Raw genomic sequence first — 17,880 nt, 5'->3', positions numbered from 1 at the left:
CTCCCATTGGCCAGTTCGTCTCGCACCGCCCGCATGGTCCAAGCAAGATGGCAGCCAAGCGCGATCTGAGGTGGTCGCGGCGGTTACTGTGGAGGTTGTGGCTGGTCCGGAACGCTCCACAGAACCTGGGATCCGGCCTGGGCCTGGAAGCGAGGACTTATTCCCAGGGCGACGGCTCATACTCGCGCACCGCGCTCTATGAGCTGCTCGGCGTCCCCCCCACGGCCACGCAGGCGCAAATCAAGGCGGCCTACTACCGGCAGAGCTTCCTCTATCACCCGGACCGCAACTCGGGGAGCGCCGAGGCTGCCGAGCGCTTCACGCGCATCTCCCAGGCCTACTTGGTGCTGGGCAGTGCCACCTTGCGTCGCAAGTATGACCGCGGCCTGCTCAGCGACGAGGACCTGCGCGGACCTGGTGTCCGGCCTTCCAAGGGGCCCGCCGGCGATGCCGGCTCGCCCCGCACCCCGCCACCTGCCTCTCGGGCCCACGGCCGTGGTCAGACCGCGGCGGGAGCCAACCGCACCATGTTCGACTTCGACGCTTTCTACCAGGCGCACTACGGAGAACAGCTGGAGCGCGAACAGCGCCAGAGGGCCCGGCGAGAGGCCCTGCGCAAGCAGCAGGAGGACCGGGCCAAGAAGGGCTTCCGCTGGGATGAGACCCGAGACACTTTTGTGTTCCTTCTCCTCACAGCCTTCGTCATCATGGGCTTTCGTTTTTAATAGGAGAGAGGAGGAAAGGGGAGCAGCCCCCAGCCAGCCCCAAGAAAACGGCCTTTCCTGTCTTGAACCCTTTGCCTTCCATAGCCTGCCTCTGCTGGGGTGCGAAGGAACTGCTCTCCCCCTCCTCTTCCCCAGCTGCCCAGCTTAGCCATCCACCTGCACGTCCTCAGAAAGGAAGGCTTTTCGATGCCCAAGAAAGAGGCCCCAAGAAGAAGAGTCCCGAAAGCCTGAGAGTGAAGGGTTTTCTTGAGTCTCTTGGGGGCCTGCCTCCAGAGGTTGCCTTCCTGATATTGTCAACTTCTGGAACACTTGCTCTGGCTTTATTGTAAAGCTCCGAGCAAGCATTGTCTGCTCCTGCCCCACGTTTGTACCGTGGGGCTCCTGTGTAACCTTGAACCATGCAATGTGACCAATTGTTGACTGCCAAAAGAAAAATTCTGGGGTTGTATGAACTTTGTCTTTCTGTGAGTTCCCCAGCCACAAGTGAGACCTGATGTAGGGTAAGAATGGGATCTTTGGAAACCTTGTCATTCTTGTATGATCAGCCCCAGACCCACTCCCCCTTCTGTTGGTGGCATGTGGGAGTGGGAAAGCAAGGTCACGGAGCATAAGGAAGTGAGTGTTCTCTGCCCGTACTTATCTACTGTATGACCTCAGAGAAATTATTCTGGCGTGACAGCAGAGGAACAAATCATTTGTTCTCTTGAGGTCTGTCACACTTTATTATCCACAGTTCTGATGGGCTCAGTGATTAAAACATGATGTTAGTAGAATCAGGTTTATCCTTGGGACAGTATGCCTGTCTCCTGGTCATTCCTTGGCCGGCCAGCCCCATCACTAACTGCACAGCCCATCCCCTCCCAGAAATAGAGCAATAAACTGGGAGTTTGAGTCCAGCAAACTGGGAATGTGGCCTGTCCTCGTGTTTAGCCCCACAAGTCAAGTCCTTGAAACCTGCCTGCTAGTGTGGAGTAGATGGTACTTCTAAGGGAGAGGAGGCATGTGGTGGAAACTTGGTTCTTTATTCAGAGCTGGCTGAGGCTTATTTTCTTTCTTGGTTTCTAAGTCGAGCTAAGTAATTGGTCATCGCTTGGCTGGAGCTGTAGTAGTCAGGCTCTCGAGTCCGTGTCCCTGCACGTAGTGTATGTGTGGGCCGTGAGATTTCAGCTGCTCAGGTATTTATGCGCTGGGGCTAAGTGTAAAGCTGTGGGATGGGAAAACCTTTGCAAGAGATCTACCGCAAGAGTGAGGACAGAAGGTTCTAAAAGCCAGAGGTGCTTTGGTATATTAGTAAGAACTCCTGCTCTTGTGAAATCCTTGTAATTAGGATAAGACCACAGCTAGTTCAAATTGGTGTCTCGGAAACGATTTGGATTCTAGCGTTGGAGGTCAGAGGCAAGTTCTTAGGATTTTGCAGTGACGGTAGGATTCAGTGGTAAAGATTTGAGCCCGCTTTGAATTCAGACTTGGTAGGTTCAGCTAGCCTTGGTTTGGGGGGAGGGGCCCATGTACTTTGAGAAAGAACATTTAATGTTACTATGTTTCATATTTGGAAAACAAGTCCTTTTTGAAATACAAACAACAGGAAGTGTTCGGCTTAGTAAAATGTGCCAGAAACTAGTGGTTCTCGGACATATAACGGAGTGTCCTTGGGGCGAGATTCTACCAGAGTTTATATCAAAAAGAATTGGGGTTCTTTGGGGGTTTGTTTGTAAAAGCACTAGTGGTATGTAATAGCTGGGACCTTTCTCATGGGCTCCTTGATATAGACCCCCCCCCAAGTTTGTTTTCTGTCAGTGAATATCAAAGCCAGGAACATTCCCTGGGGCCCCAGAACACGGAGGTATATAGAAAGTTCCAGAAGGCTGGGGGAGGGGGCAGACCCTGTGAAACTTTTGGAACATTCCACACAACTCCGAGCAGGATAGTCAATAAAGTTTATTAATCATCCAACTGTAAGCCTCTCCTTAGGCCTTAGAACTAGGCTCACGCTATTCTTACAGTGCCATCCTGCGTGCCTCAGGTTTTTGTTTTGTTTTGTTTTGTTTTTTAGCCCAGAGCTGAACTCACTACTCTCCCTAAAACGGAGTCTGGACCCTTTATGGAAGGGGAGATGTGTGGGAGGCTTTTTGAAGGACCCTCAAACTGGTTCCCATGGTATTTCTCCCTTCCCAGCTATCCCCCACCCCCAAGATTGCCCTGATTCGTTCCTTTCTCAGTTTCTTACCTGCCCTGGGGAGGAGAGGCTGAACCAGGCCAAGGACATTATTCCCTGCCTTCTAGGGGCTGCTGCCCAATCCCTGATAGTGGAGGAAGGCTTAGACATGTTCAACTCTAGTCCCTTTTCTCCTTTTGATCACAAACTAAAAAAAAAACCTCCCTGGAAAGCTGGAGAAGGATAAGAGCAGCCCAGCCTGCCTCAGGCTGTGTTCATTGGGGTAGGAATGGGGTTGCAAGTACAGTATGAGGGTGAGGGAGCAGCACGCACAAGTCCTGAATGGGGAGACACGGACAGCAAGACAGTAGTCAAAGGTGTACTTGTATAGGCAATTGTGATACTATCCTTGGACTTGATCAGGACTTTATTTCTCCTGAGCCAAATTTTGCCCTTTGTTGCCTTTTGTTTATTACTGGGTGAAGTGATCCTTTACAGATCCCAGCACTGAGGGAGTAGGATTTCTTGCTTCCCTTCTGAGGTTCTGGCATTTTGTTCACTCGGTGCACTTTGCCTTCCATAATGATCCTAGCATGACCCAGGATGAATAAGAATAGACCAATGAGTTGTCCATTTGGTCATTATATATATAATATAATGCGTGTGCACACACACACACGCACACACACAGTCTTTATGGTCAGAGGCCTAGGCACCAAGGATGGGACCCAAGTAAGTGGCCACCATCCTCCTTTTTGGGGAAATGGCAGCAGGGTGGGGGTGGCAAATCTCAGACCTTCCTGGAAGGTCACCAGATCCCAGGAAGAGAGGCTAGTAAATGGTTCCTTCAGTCCACTGTCTTGAATTCAGTGCACTAGAAAAGTGGGCTCCGTCCTGGTCTTTGCCTCCTCTCAGTTCCTCAGCCTTGTAATGGGATCACACACTGCCACCTGCCTATGGTCAGGATCACAGGAGAAGGCCTGCCGTGCCTACCCTCGGTACCTGGTTCTCAGGCCCAGCTTGTGGGCCTGGTGGCCACAGGGTTTGTGCAAAGCAGCTGAGGGTCCCTCTGTTACTGTGTGAGGATGACCATGAGACCCGAGTCTAGGTCCTCGTGGTGAACTTGCGTATACTGAGAACGCACAGGGCTGCCATCCCCAAGAGGGAGGTGCAGAGAGCTCCTCTTCACCACTTGCTAGGAGGTCAGAGTGTCACCCTTAATCTATCTCTTAAGGCTGGGGTCCTCTGACTGGACTTGAAGTGTGTTTGCCCTCCCGTCCTGCTTTTGCCCCTTCAGCGTTCCCGCCCTCAGTTCTGGCAGGGCACTGCTGGTAAACAAGAGAAGGCCTGTTGCACGAGGACCAAGAATGGGCTAAGATTTGTGGTCCTACAGGCCACACGGCCAACCTGCACACCGTGTTTGGCTGTGGCTGGCACAGTGTCTTCAGAAACTTCAGCCAACTTTCAAAACTTGGGAGACTGTATAAAAATCTAGATTTCTGACTTCTCTCAAAAAATGAGAAAACGTGTTGCCATTGCATTCACTCACACACTCCCAGTAGCACCTGGGAAGAGCTGTACCATCTGCATTTTAGAGAGGATGTGGCTGCCTGGTTCGCTGTGCTCGCACCAACAGCGGGGAAGTATAAAAGACCTTGATCTTGGCCATTTTGCTCGTAATAGAGAAATGTCTCTCTGTGTTCCGTGTCTATCAAGAAGGGAAAAAAAGGGACCATGCATTTTCCAAAAAATGGGAGAGGGTGTATTTCTTTGTGGAAATGGACAGCTTTGCACCTCTGTGAACTTCCTAGCCCCTGCAGATGTTTGAGTTCACAGACCCCTTAGGCTACATCTTAATGAGAGCTCCCACTTGAAGCAGGAAGGCGGAGTGTAAACCTTATTTTCATTGTGGGACAAGAAGGAGCCTTTGAGAAGTCTACAGTGGTGGCAAGGTCCTGGACAAAGCCAGAGGTCCTTTGGTACATACAGTAACATTAATTCCTGTATTCAATCTTTTGTATAAAATCCGTGTATAAATTGGGAGAAACCAACAGCTAGTCCAACTTGGTCTCCTAAACCATTTGATTCTCTCTAGCCTTAGGTGGTCAGGGGCAAGTTGTTAGCCCTGGCTTTGCAGTGACCACACCACAATTCAGTACTCAAGATTTGAGCCCACTCTGGTTCAGGTCTGCATGGTTCACTAAGCCTTGATTGGCCCCCGCCAAAAAAATGACGTTTATGAGAAATGAGGGAAGCTTAGGAAAATACTCAAGCTAGTGATTCCTGAACAAGGAACATAACAGACTTTCTTAAAGGGCAGGAACTCTTTGTTTTTTTTATCAAAAGGGATAGAAGTTTTGTTATTTGAACAACTTTTTGGTTTGGGTTTGTAAAAGCCTTGGTGGTCTGTAATAGGTGGGAACTTTCTCAGGGTCCCTTTGATGTAGACTCTCAAGTTCTCTCTCACAGAGGATTGTAGTCAGGGACATTCCTTGGGGTCCTGGAACCTGGAAACAGAAAGTTCCAGAAGTTGGCATGTGGAAGAGAGAGAGCCCAGACTGCCTGGAACCTTCCAGAGCCTTCCAGAACATTCCATGTACCTTCAAGCTTGAGGGTTAATGAAGTTTATTAACCATCCAACTCAGAGACTTTCCCATGGCCCAGAACTGAGTCCACTCCACTCTGTTGGTATCTATACCACCTGCCTCAAGTCTTTTTTATGCCAGAGCTGAACACTAAAGGGTCTTATTCCCTACCCCTTCCAAAACTGTGTTTGAGCTCTTTAAGGAAGGTGAGTGGTATGTAAGACCCACGGAAGGATATCATCTGGTTCCCCCTGGTAACACTTTTCTCCCCTCCCAGTCCCTCCCTTGGGGTCGGTCATTCCTTTTTCTTCTTACCTGCCCTGGGGAGGGGAGGCTGAACTAGGCTGTGGACATTAGCCTCTCCCTTCCAGAGGCTGCTCCCCAATTCACAATAGTGGAGGAACTATTCTAAACTCCTTTTCCCCAATCTCAACTCCTTTTCTCCTTTTGGTTACAAACCCACGATCCTGAAAGCAGGGACCAGGAATGGAAAGCCAGGACAAGAGGGGCCTAGCCTGTCCTAGGCCATGCTGAGAATGTGGGAGGTCTTCCAAAGCTCTTCAGTCTTCTCTCATCTCAGGCAAGTACCCTGTGGTTCTGGTGTCCCTCAGCCTCCAGCTGCTCAAGTGCGAGCAGCAGGGACAGTGGGAGAACCAAGGCCAGTGTGGGGTAGCGCTGCTCGAGTGGGCACTCTCCACGCATGCTTTGATTGCGCCCCTAGCAGGGGTACATCTGGCTGTAGACTTGAAGGGCTCTGGAAAGCTCAAATGGGCCAGTCCTTCCAACCACTGCTGAAATCTCTACAGCTCCATCAAGCAGTCACTCGGGCACTGCTCACACATCTTTGTGGACAGACCCCATCCTTCCTATGGTTTCTACCCAGTGGTCTTGACTCTGACCTAGGGCTCTACGTCTCTAGCCCTTGCAGGTTCAGAGGCTAACCATCACACATATCTCAGATCCCTCAACTATCCATCATGGGATTTAGTCCCAGTCCCCTTCCTCATCGTGCACATAAGGGACATGCTAAGGAGACCAAAGGTGGTGGTTTGCAGGGGGTGGGGGGTCCCTCTTACAGTAAAAAACTTAAGAGTAGAGCCAACCCAATACTTTCCTCTTTCTAGATGGTTCTGTGCCTATTAACATGGACCAAGATCGCATTTGCTTCTACAGCACTCTGCCTGCCCCCTCCTGTTTGCAGGACCTTCCAGGCCTCCCTGCCAAACTGCATCTCATTAGACTTGACCTAAGCTGACCCCGGGCCTGTTCCAGCTTTCCCCACTTCTTGTCCCACCCTCATCAGCCAAGCTGGCTACCTAGTATTCACCCTAGTTGCAGACATGACCTTCAGCCTTACAGAAGACCTTCCATCCCTCAGGGGAGGTGGTCATTTGGCAGGCCAGAGCAGGAGCGGGTACCATCCCGACTGGGCTTACAGGCAACCCAGGAAGAGAAGAAGGTGCGTACAGGTGAGGCAGCTGGAGAACAGTGGTGGAAGAGGGTGCTTCTGGCCGCAAGTTAAGAGTTAGGAAAGACTCCCACGGGTTGGTAATCAGAGAAGGCTTCATGGAAGAGGCAGCAGCAGTGCGGGACCTGAAGGACAGCTGGGCTTTGGATGGGCAGAGAGGAAGGGAGGGCATCTCAGGAGGAAGACGCACAGGTGCTCAGGTGTGGAGGCTGCGACAGCAGAGTGGCTGGTTGAGGGAGCAGAGATGAGTCGGGCAGCATCGTCATCCTCATCATCACATTTATTGACGGCCCCTGGGAGGTGGGGCTGGGGACAGAACATACAAAGACAAGGACCTGCCCTCAAAAAGTTTCCATTCTAAGGAGACGGGGACAGAAAAATACAGAATGGTCTTTCCTGGGGATGGCCCACTCGCATCTGTGCAGGTCAGGAGCCCCTGGCCTACCTTGCCCCAGGGTCTGGAGCGTGAGTGGGGCACGGAGTAGCCCCAGGGCCATGGTGTCCCTGGCCCCGCAGCTGGGGCCTGACCACCTGGCTCCTAGGCGGTAGGCCCCAGAACTGGGGAAAGGTAGGAGCAGGATGTGATAGAAAGCGCTCCTGTCGGCCTTGGCATTGCGCTAGCCCCGTGGAGTGGTAGGGTGCGTCAGGGCCCCTGGGGGAAGCAGGCACCTTCCCAGGCCCCCAGGAGGAAAGTTCTTTCACTGGGGCTGGCCCATTACCAGGAGGCCCCAGCCGGGGAGGAAAAAAAGGCAGAGTTTCCTCAGCGCCAGAGGCACCCTGCCCACCCCACCTCCGGCCCTCTCTCTGGGCATCTTCCAGGTGACCCTCCTCCCCAGCTCAGCCTCCAGGGCCAGGGCCTGCCAGAGGCCAGGGGGAGGGGCCTGCCCCTCCCCCCACCCAGACAGTGGGGGAGGAGGAGGAGCCACAGATCAAGTTTGTCTGGGCCCCCCACTGGGGGGCCATACCCTGGATCCTACCGGTGGGGGGGCTCTGGCTGCGAGGGCCGAGGGCTCAGCAGCGGGGCCGGGCCAAGGGGGCACCCGGGGGAGCCCTTCAGAGGGGGCACTGGGCGGGAGTCCAAGGGAGGCAGGCTCCGGGGCACTGCTGGCGGCCCCCGGGCAGCCCCGGTGGGCAGGACGGCTGCGGCGGGGAAGGGTTTGGGGGGGTCTGCAGCAGCAGTGGGGGCCGCCGGCTGGACAGACCGCTCCCGGCGCCGCAGAAGCTCCTGCAGCTTCTCCGCCTGGGTCCGCCTCAGGTGGGCCAGGGCGCGGCCGCGCTGGAAGGCCGGCAGGAAGGCCTCCAGGCTCTGCTCCCCCAGCAGCAGCTGCTCCATCTGCTCCTGGGATGGGAGGGCAGACAGTTTCAGCGGAGCCCCACCAGAAACCCACCCCCTCCCCGAATCTCTTCTGGGGACGAGCAGCCCACGGCTGGGAGAGGAGCCCCTGAGTTCTAGCCTGGGCCTGCCTGTGACTTGCCGCGTGACTGGGGACAGATGTCCTCTGCTGGGTGAAGATGAGACAGACTCAGAGATGGGGACACACTTGGAGTAAACTTAGGTGTCTCCCATCAAGCTACCTCCTTGGACTCACTGAGCACTGTGCTCCCAGCCCAGCTCTGAGAAGTTCGTCCCAGCAACTCTGCCGACCCAGTCTACACTGTCCTACGCTGAGACATTCACACGTGGGAAGGATGAGCCTTGCTGTCCAATGAGGACAGCGGGACAGCAGTGTGGCGGGCTCTCCTGGGGCCAGGCACTCAGGGTGGGCTTCCTGGAGGAGGGGCTCTCCACCCTGCAGTGTAAGAATGAAGGGGGGGGGGTTGGGAGGGATGATAGGACGGGTCTCCCTCCCTGCTGTCCCAGGCCCCGCTGGCCCTCCCCTCACCTCAGCCTCCTGCTCAGCCTCTTCCAGCTCGGCCTGCAGCCAGCCCAGTGCGCAGTGGGGGCTCCAGCGATGCATGCTCTCCTCTGAAGGCCACAGAGGGACAGAGTAAATAGCTCCTGCCTTCCGGGCCTGTCGCCCAGGATGGACAGGCCAGAGCCCCAGGGCCCAATCCTGACTTTCACTGACCCCATGTGTGACTCTCTGCTTCTCTCTGGAGCCTCAGGGTCCTGCCCATGGGATCAGTTTGTGAACCTCACCCGCCCAGGGTTTTGTCCCAGTCCTAGTGCAAAAGAGGAAGCAGGGGCTTTGCCCCCTAGAACACCCCAGGCCACTTTTCTTCCCCTATTCAGAGCCCCCTTCTGGCCTTTCCAACCCAGTTCTACTCATTGACTGTGCACTTCCCCAACTCAGTTTTCTAGGAGCAGCACCCCTAACTAAGCCTTGCCCAGGGAAGAGGTCTGCCCAAGTCCTGCCCTTCAGAGCCTCGCACTTCCCAAGGCCCGCCAGCCAGAAGGCCAACTGTGCCCACCACAGGCAGTTCTCCCAGGTGTCTCTCACCCAGTCGCTGCAGCTTGTCTGCACAGCTCTCGGCCACCTCTCGAAGCTCCTGGTACTTGATGGCCAGGGCAGCCCGGCCCATCTCCAGGCGGGGCCGCAGTGCCAGGTTCTCCTTGGCTAGCGCGTAGTTGGAGGCCAGGCATGCCTCGCGCTCCAGCTGCAGGCCCTGGAACTGCCAACACAGAAGAGCCAAGAGGCCCACTCAGGGAATCTGCCCATGTCCACCTACTGCCCCCCCTGGGCCACAGGGCCCAAGGGCCAACCCCAAGGCACCCCTACCTTCAGGATGGCAGGCTAACAGGTGGAGGGCCTGCCAGAGGCCTGGACGGGGCTTTGCCTTGAGCTCCCCTCTCTGGGCCTCAGTTTCCTCTTATACAAAGTGAGCGAAAAACATCTACCTTACGGGGTTGTTGTGAGCCCAAGTGAGGAAAACGATGACCGCCTCCACGAATGTTAGTTAATTTTTAATTTTTCAATTAATATGTCTGCTCAGGTCCCTAAGGAGTCCCCCGCCCTCCTCTGTCCCATTTTCCATGCATGGGCAGCTTCCCTCTCGTTCCAGGCCTTTGTCTGCTTCCTCCTCAGGTGTGTGTGCCGAAAACACTCCCCCTTGCTCTTACTCTCCAGAGTGATGTCTTCACCCTGTCCCCGCATGGTACCCCCCTCAAGCCACCCTCTATTCCCTTCGCACCCCTCCTCCTGCCCTCCAGTGGAATCCCCACACCCCAGGGAATACACACCCCCTTCTCCTCCCTGATCCCCAGCACCTGCTCCCAGCTTTTCCTTCTCTTGCAGAAAGCAGACCCCCTTTCTCTCCTGGCCCTGGAGAATGCTTCTTCCTTCTGTTTGTCGGAGGGCCAAGCCCCCCTCCCTGCCCCTGGAGAACGCACTACCCTCCATCTGTCCCCTGTAGGATGCACATGCCCCTGCTGTCTGCCTCCCTCCAACAGACACTTTCCCTTTCTGCCCCCCACAGACAAGCAGCCCGGGCCTATCTCCGGTGAAATATACAACTTTCTCTTATGGTGGCCTACGGAATACACGCCTCAGCTTCCAGTACCCCTCCCCAACGGAAGCCACAGAGCCCCCTCCGGCACCCCTAGAATGCGGACGCCCCCCCAGAGGTCCCCCCAGGTGTCAAACAGGCCCCGAGTTCTCTCCTATGGAAGGCGCCTCCCCTTTCTGGCCCTACAGAACGTGGGTGTGCGAGACAGGGCCCCCCACAACACAGACACCCCCTGTCCCCGGAACACACCTCCCCGGAGCATCCGCTGGAGGACACGCCTCGCGGCCATCCCGGGGGTGCACGGGCGCCTCCCTGGGTCTCCGGCGCCCTACCCGCCCCAGGCCGGCTCCGGGCGCCCCCTCCCCCGGGGGCGGCTCCGCTGGGCCCACTCGGACGTGCCAGGTTCCCGCGGCCCCGCGGCCCGGCCCGCGCGGCCCTTCGGTCGGTCGGCAGGTCCGGCAGGCCGCGGCCCGTCCCCCGCGCCCCCCGCCCGCGCCCCCCGCGCTACCTTCCTGCTGAGCCGCACGATCCGGTCCAGCTTGGGCTCATCCTGAAGCAGGTCCCGGAGCTGCCCGGTGCTGAGGATCCCAAAGCGCCCCGGGCTGCCGGGCTCCGGCCCCGCCCGCGCCGCCCGGGCCCGGTACATGCCGCCCGCCCGCGCCCCCAGCTCGGCTGCTGGCTCGGCCCGCTCGGCCCGCTCCGCCCCGGCTCCGCTCCGCTCGGCTCCGGCTCCGGGATCCGGCTTTGGCTCCCGCCGCGCGCGGCGCTCCGCCGCCAGAGGGCGCCCCGCCGGCTCTTAAAGGGGCCGCGGTGCTGGGGCGGGGGGTGGGGCGGGAGGGGGCGGGCCGCACCCCTGGCCGCCGGGGCAGAGCCGCACATCCCGCACCCAAGAGCTCGCGGCAAAGCCATCCTCCCGCCGCCAGGCGGGTACCTGAGGCCGTCTCTCTCCGCACCCCTTCTCGGGCCGTCATTCACCACGCCCCCCCCCCGGGGGGCGGACGCTCCCACCCCAGGCGTTTACAGTTTGCAGGGCTATTTCACATTCCTCCCTTGGATTCGCACAACAATTTCCCGAGTTTGGCTGGGTGCCAGGAGCTTCTGCCCTGTTGCTAACTCGGACAAGCCATTCACCTTCCTAAGACTCAGTGTTCTCTTCTGTAAAATGGGGCGATAACACACAAGCTGAGGAGTTGAGCTAGTGCATCCTGAGTGATCTGTAGCAAGGGAATACCTAATGTGAGTGATTGTTATATAGAGATGGGGAAACAGATGCACACAGATGATGTCATCTCCCCAAAGTCACATTACAGGTAGATGATAGACAGTCTCAGTTCTTCCTGTCTGCGCAGTGTGCACAGAGCGCACGGTGCCTCTCTGTGCCGGGCACTGGGCTAGGCTTGGTGAAGGCATGGTCTCTGCTCCTGGATTAAGGCAGAGTCACATTCTCAGCTTCCTTTCGTACAAGAGAGAATGGCAGGTGTCACCACATGATGTCTTCCTTTGTGATTCCCACGTGATGCCGGAGGATGTCATGTACCTTATCTTCAAAAATAGGTTTGGCCAGTGCCGTTGTCAGGAAACAGACACTCAGAGATTAAGTCACTTGTCTCAAATCAAGAAGCCGTGAGTGCGTTTGTTTCACCTGCCTGCACTGAGAAAGCACAGAGGTGGGATCTGGATAATCAGAGAGCCTCACGGGGGCGGGCGGGGGGGGGGCAGGGGAGACACAGAAGAGGTGATATTTGAGCTGGGTTTTGAGGGCTGAATAGGAGTTCTGAAGGTGAAGAGAAAAATAATGAACCCAGAGAGAAGTTCATCAGCCCAGGGCTCTCCCAATCCAGCCAGAGCACACTGGGCATGGTAGAGAGAGGTGAGAAGGAGAGACGACATGGGCTCTCCGTTGAAGAGTTGCCCGATGGAGTTGAGCAGGACAAGCTTGTTGACAGACTGAGGCGACAATTTTCCTTCCCCTTCAAGACTTAGCTGGAAGACCACCACCTCCAGGAAGCCCTCTCTCCCTCCCCAGGCTGGGTTGTGCGCCCCTCTCTTCTGGGCTCCTACAGTCCCTGCTGTCCCTTCACCCTGGTCCTGACCATTATCAAGAGCACCTCTGCACTTCCCAATTTCCTGGCTACGATCTTCCTGGTTCTGCTGTGCCTCCTCAGGACCCACCATTTCCACTGAGCTTCCAGACTTCTCCTAGACACTTCCCCCTACCTGGCCCTCCTTTGGCCCCTTCCTACTCTGGGCTCCGGGACTTCTTCACTCTGGGAGTCGCTGGTTAGATCTGATGGGAGAGGCCTGCCTCAGCTCACCCGCGCTTTCTTGCCACTCCCCCCTTGTTCAGTGGACCCTCTGTTGAATGCCCCACAACAAGCCATCCCGTAAACCTTCCCCACACTCAGGCCTTCACACCCATTCCTGCCCCTCTCAGGAGAAAACTCTGCTGCCCATCCCATGGAGAAGCTTCTGCCAACTTTCTGCCTCACCTCTTTGGATTTTTTCTGCGTCTGCCCTAGCGCCCTTCCTTCCCCTCTGCGTCCAGCAAGAGCAGCCCCCTCGTTCCAAAGCCAACCCAACAGGTATCTTTGCTATGGGTCTCACCTTCACCGGCCTCCCCCCCCAGATGCCTTGGCCCAATCTAGCAGTTATGTCTCTCTTTCTCTCTCTGGCTCTTTCACCTTCAATCTCTTCCTTTAGACTGGCACCTTCCTTTCACCACCACCCCAATATTTTGAAGCAACTTGTGATGGGCTGAATACTTATGTCCCCCCTCCCAAATTCATATGTCAAAGCCCTACCCCACCCCCAGTGTGATGGTATTTGGAGATGGGCCTTTGGGGGGTGATTGGGTTTAGATGAGGTCATGAGATTGGGGCCCCCTGATGGGATTACTGTCCTTATAAGAAGGGAAGAAAGACTGGAGTTCTTTCTCTTTCCATCGTGTGAGGACACAACAAGAAAGTGGCTATCTGCAAGCCAGGAAGGGGGCTCTCACCAGAAGCCCCATCTGCGGCCACTTTGTTCCTGGACTTCCCAGCCTCCAGAATGATGAGAAAGAAAAGTCTCTTATTTAAGCCAATCGGTCTGTGGTATTTTGTTCCGGCAGCTTGAGCAGACTAAGACATCCCCTGTACCTTGCACTGCCCATTTCCTCACCCTCCTTATTCCTTGACTCAGTCTGACTTCACTCCCCTCTCACCACTTCGAGGGCACTCCTCAAAGCCAAGGTCATTGGCCACTTCTTACTGCCAAGGCTACTCTTTCTTATTCCCCACCATTGACCACCATCTCTTTCTTGACCACACTGCGGTTGGTGAAAATTTAAAAGTCAGATAACATCAAGTGTTGGTGACGATGGGAAGCAACAGGAACTCTTACGCCCTGCAGGCGGGAGAGAGAATCGATTCTTTGCTCCAGAGAGTGGTCTGACCAGCTGGCCATTCAAAGACACCCCGCCCCATCGCCATCACATCACCCAGCTCTTCTCCTCTGTCTACAGCCTAAACCCTAGAAAACTGTGAATATGTTACCTTACAAGGCAAAAGGGACTTTGCAGACATGATTAAATTAAGGGTCTTGAGATTTGGGGTGGGGGAGATGGTCCTAGATCATCCAGGTGGGCCAATTTAATCACAAAGGTCCTTATTAAAGGGAGGCAGAAGGGGCATCTGGGTGGCTCTGTGGGTTTAGTGCCTGCCTTTGGCTCAGGTCACAATCTCAGGGTCCTCAGATCGAGCCCTGCATCGGGGTCCCTGCTGAGTGGGGAGTCAGCTTCTCCCTGTGCCCTTCCCCCCACTCCCCCACCCCCGCTCATGCTCAAGCTCTCTCTCTCTCTTAAATAAATTTTAAAAATCTTAAAAAAAGGGGGGGATGGAATCAGGGAGGAGACCAAGGGAAGTTCAATAGCATTGAGAGATAGTTTGATTTCTAGTGGGGTACATGGTATTATTCTTTATATCTTTAGTAAGTCTAAAAACTTTCATAGAAAATTAATAATTTTTAGGGTCTATTTTTAGACTTGGAGTCAGACAGACATGGATCCCTTTCTGAACTCTGCCACTTCTTGTGTGACCAAGAGTAAATTCCTTAATTCCTTGAACCTCAATTACATTACCTATAAAATGGGTAGTTGAAGGATGTGACCTGATATGTGTCTTGCTTGATGCCTGACATCTAGTCAGTGCTCCAAAAACCACAGCTGCGATGTGTTTCTCTTTCTGGAAATGCTCCCTCGGTTTTAATTTATAGAGTACCTACTATCTGTCAGGAACTTCCAGGGGCTGATCATACGAAGGTGACCCTTCACCTCCAAGGTTCCACTCCCTGGTTCAGTTTTTAAATTCATTATTCTCCAAAAGCCCAATTGGTACCCTCTTTAAAACAAAAACAAACAAAACCCCCAGCTCTATTGAGATATCATTCACATGCCATACAATTCAACAATTTAAATTGCACAATTCAGTGATTTGGGGTACATCAGCACAGTCGATTTTAGAACATTCCCGTCATCCCAGAAAGAAACTCTACCCATTAGCAATCACTCCCCATTCTTGCCCTAATCGAGACCACAACCCAAGCCAAAATCAAGAGTCAGCCGCTCAACCAACTGGGCCACCCGGGCGCCCCTGGCTTCTTTCATTTAACATAATGTTTTCAAGATTCATTCACATTGGGGGTGCTTGGGTGGCTCAGACAGTTAAGCATCTGCCTTTGGCTCAGGTCATGATCCCGGGGTCCTGGGATAGAGCCTGCGTCTGGCTCCTGACTCATCAGTGGGGGGAGAGGGGGTCTGCTTCTCTCTTTCTAACCCTCACTTGTGCTCTCTCACATGCTTGCTCTCTCTCAAATGAATAAATAAAATCCTTTTTAAAAAAAATTATTACTACACAAGTCCTTCTGATATTTGGAGGGGGGTAAAACATACATAACATAAAATTTACCATTTTCATCATTTTTAAGTATACGCCTGGTAACGCTAAGCACATTCACGTTGCTCAGCGACCGTCACAACCCCATCTCCAGAACTGGCTGATCTTCCCAAATTGAAACTCTATATCCATGAAATACTAACTCCCTATTTCCCCCTCCTCCTAGCCCTTGACACCCACCATTTTACCCTCTTTCTCCGTGAATCTGACTCCTCTAGGGACCTCGTATAAGTGGAATCATACAATATTTGTCCCTTTGTGACTAGTTTATTTCCCTGAGCATAGTGTCTTCAAGATTCATCCATGTTGTAGCAGGTGACAGGATTTTCATCCTTCTTAAGGCTAAATAATATTCCGTCGTATGTGTATACCACTATTTGTTTTTCCATTCATTGTCGATGAACAGTGGGGCTGTTTGCACTTTTCGGCTATCATGAATAATGATCGAGCCCGATGTGGGACTCGATCCCGGAACGCCGGGATCACGCCCTGAGCCGAAGGCAGACGCTTCACCGCTGTGCCATCCAGGCGCCCCTGGTCTATCTTTCTTATTAGCGCTATCCTGGTGGATATGAAGCAGGATCTCATGATTTTGATTTGCATTTCTCTGATGACTAATGATGTTTCTTTTCATGCACTATTGGTCATTTTCTTGAAGTTTATTTATTTATTTAAGTAATCTCTACACCCATCACAGGGCTCGAACTCACGACCCCGAGATCAAGAGTCACACATTCTACCAACTAAGCCAACCAGGTGCTCCACTATCGGTCATCTTTATATCTTCTTTGGTGAAAGGTCCATTCAAATCGTTTGCCCTTTTTTTAGTTGGGTGTTTGCCTTTTTATTGTTGAGTTGCAAGAGTTCTTTATATATTCTGGGTATTAGTCTTTTATCAGATACACAGTTTGTACTTTTCTCCCATTATGTGGGTTGTCTTTTCCCACTTTTGACGGTGCCCTTTGGAGCACAAAAGTTGTTATTTTGATGGCATCCAATGTATCTAGTTTTCCTTTCGTTGTGTGGGATTTGGCATCATATTTAAGAAACCATTACCTGATTCAAGATCATGAAGATTTACGCTTAAAAAAAAAAAAGATTTTGGGGCGCCTGGGTAGCGCAGTCATTAAGCGTCTGCCTTCGGCTCAGGGCGTGATCCCGGCGTTCCGGGATTGAGTCCCACATCGGGCTCCACCGCTGGGAGCCTGCTTCTTCCTCTCCCACTCCCCCCGCTGTGTTCCCTCTCTCGCTGGCTGTGTCTTTGTCACATAAATAAATAAATAAATAATCTTTAAAAAAAAATAAAAATAAAAAAATAAAATAAAATAAAAAGATTTTATTTATTTATTTGAGAGAGACAGAGCGCACAAGCAGGGAGGAGGGGCAGTGGGAGAGGGAGCAGACCCCCCACTGAATAGGGAGCTGGACATGGGGCTTGATCCCAGGACCTTGAGATCATGACCTGAGCCGGAGGCAGATGCTTAACCAAATGATCCACCCAGGCGCCCCATGACAATTTACCCTTATGTTTTCTTCTAAGAGTTTTATAATTTTAGATCTTCCGTTTAGGTAACAATCGATTTTGAGTTAATTTTTGTGCATGGTGTGAGGTAGGGATCCAACTCTATGCTTTTGCATGAGGATATCCAGTTGGCCCAGCACGCACATATACCCCACTTTTAAAATCTGGATCTCAGGGACACGGAAATAGACTAACCCTAATTCTTTATACATATACACACTCTTATCTTTGATTCATATGTGGCCTGCTTTTATTTCATTTATTTGTGGATTTATTAATGTCTAACGAACACCAGGGAATCTACCACCCAGCCCCAGAACTAGAACCTCATCGATACCTTACATCTGGGTGCTCCTACCTTGCCTGCCCACACCCGAAGGAACCTCACTTCTGAATTTAGGATTTCTCACTCCCTTGCTTTTTTAAAAAATAACTTTACTGAGGCGTAACTTCTGCACAATAAGCTGCACATATTTAAAGTGTACAATTTGGGGGCATTTGGGTGGTGCAGTTGGTTAAGCGTCCAATGCTTGGTTTTGACTCAGGTCATGATTTCAGGGTCATGAGATTGAGCCCTGAGTCAGGCTCCACGCTCAGTGTGGAGTCTGCTTCAGATTCTCTCTCCTTCTCCCTCCGCCCCTCCTGCTCATGCTCTCTCCCTCTCTCTCTCTCTCAAAGAAAGAAAGAAAGAAAGGGAAAGAAAGAAAGGAAATTTGAAAGTGTACAATTTGATGAGCTTGGGCTTGCTAAACCAACATCAAAATCGAGGCAAATGAATATATCCAACACCCTCAAAAGTTCATTTCTGCTCTTTTGTGATTTCTCCCTCTAGCCTCTCCCCCTTCCCTCAGCCGTACCCCCAGATAACCTCCTGATCTAGTGTCTGAAGAAATGAGCAGCTGCGTCCAAGCTCCCCACCTGCCTTGTCCTCGGAGGCACAAATACCACCTGCCATCCTAAAGACAACAACCTGCTGGCCGTCACCCCCTGGCATATCTTCCAACTCTGCCCAATCTCTAGGGCACCCCCTTATTTGGTTTAGGGTGG

At 53.2% G+C, this 17,880-nt stretch overlaps 2 protein-coding genes across 2 annotated transcripts; one reads left to right on the top strand and one right to left on the bottom strand.

Moving 5' to 3' along the window:
* Positions 1-23: 23 nt before the first annotated feature.
* Positions 24-1,173, top strand: DNAJC30 (DnaJ heat shock protein family (Hsp40) member C30). Its single transcript, XM_040634943.1, has one exon. It carries the CDS (start codon positions 48-50, stop codon positions 723-725), a length of 678 nt encoding a protein of 225 aa, XP_040490877.1. The 5' UTR covers positions 24-47; the 3' UTR covers positions 726-1,173.
* A 6,025-nt stretch (positions 1,174-7,198) lies between these two features.
* On the bottom strand, positions 7,199-11,026 carry VPS37D (VPS37D subunit of ESCRT-I). Its single transcript, XM_040634941.1, has 4 exons — positions 10,889-11,026; positions 9,375-9,546; positions 8,817-8,899; positions 7,199-8,272 (listed from the first exon to the last, which is right to left on the bottom strand). The coding sequence occupies exons 1-4, from the start codon at positions 11,024-11,026 to the stop codon at positions 7,907-7,909; spliced, it is 759 nt and encodes a 252-aa protein (XP_040490875.1). The 3' UTR covers positions 7,199-7,906.
* Between the last annotated feature and the right edge of the window lie 6,854 nt (positions 11,027-17,880).

The sequence above is a fragment of the Ursus maritimus genome, unplaced genomic scaffold, assembly GCF_017311325.1.
Source record: "Ursus maritimus isolate PB19 unplaced genomic scaffold, ASM1731132v1 scaffold_2, whole genome shotgun sequence".
Lineage (NCBI taxonomy): Eukaryota > Metazoa > Chordata > Mammalia > Carnivora > Ursidae > Ursus > Ursus maritimus.
This window is presented reverse-complemented; position numbering and strand designations above follow the sequence as displayed.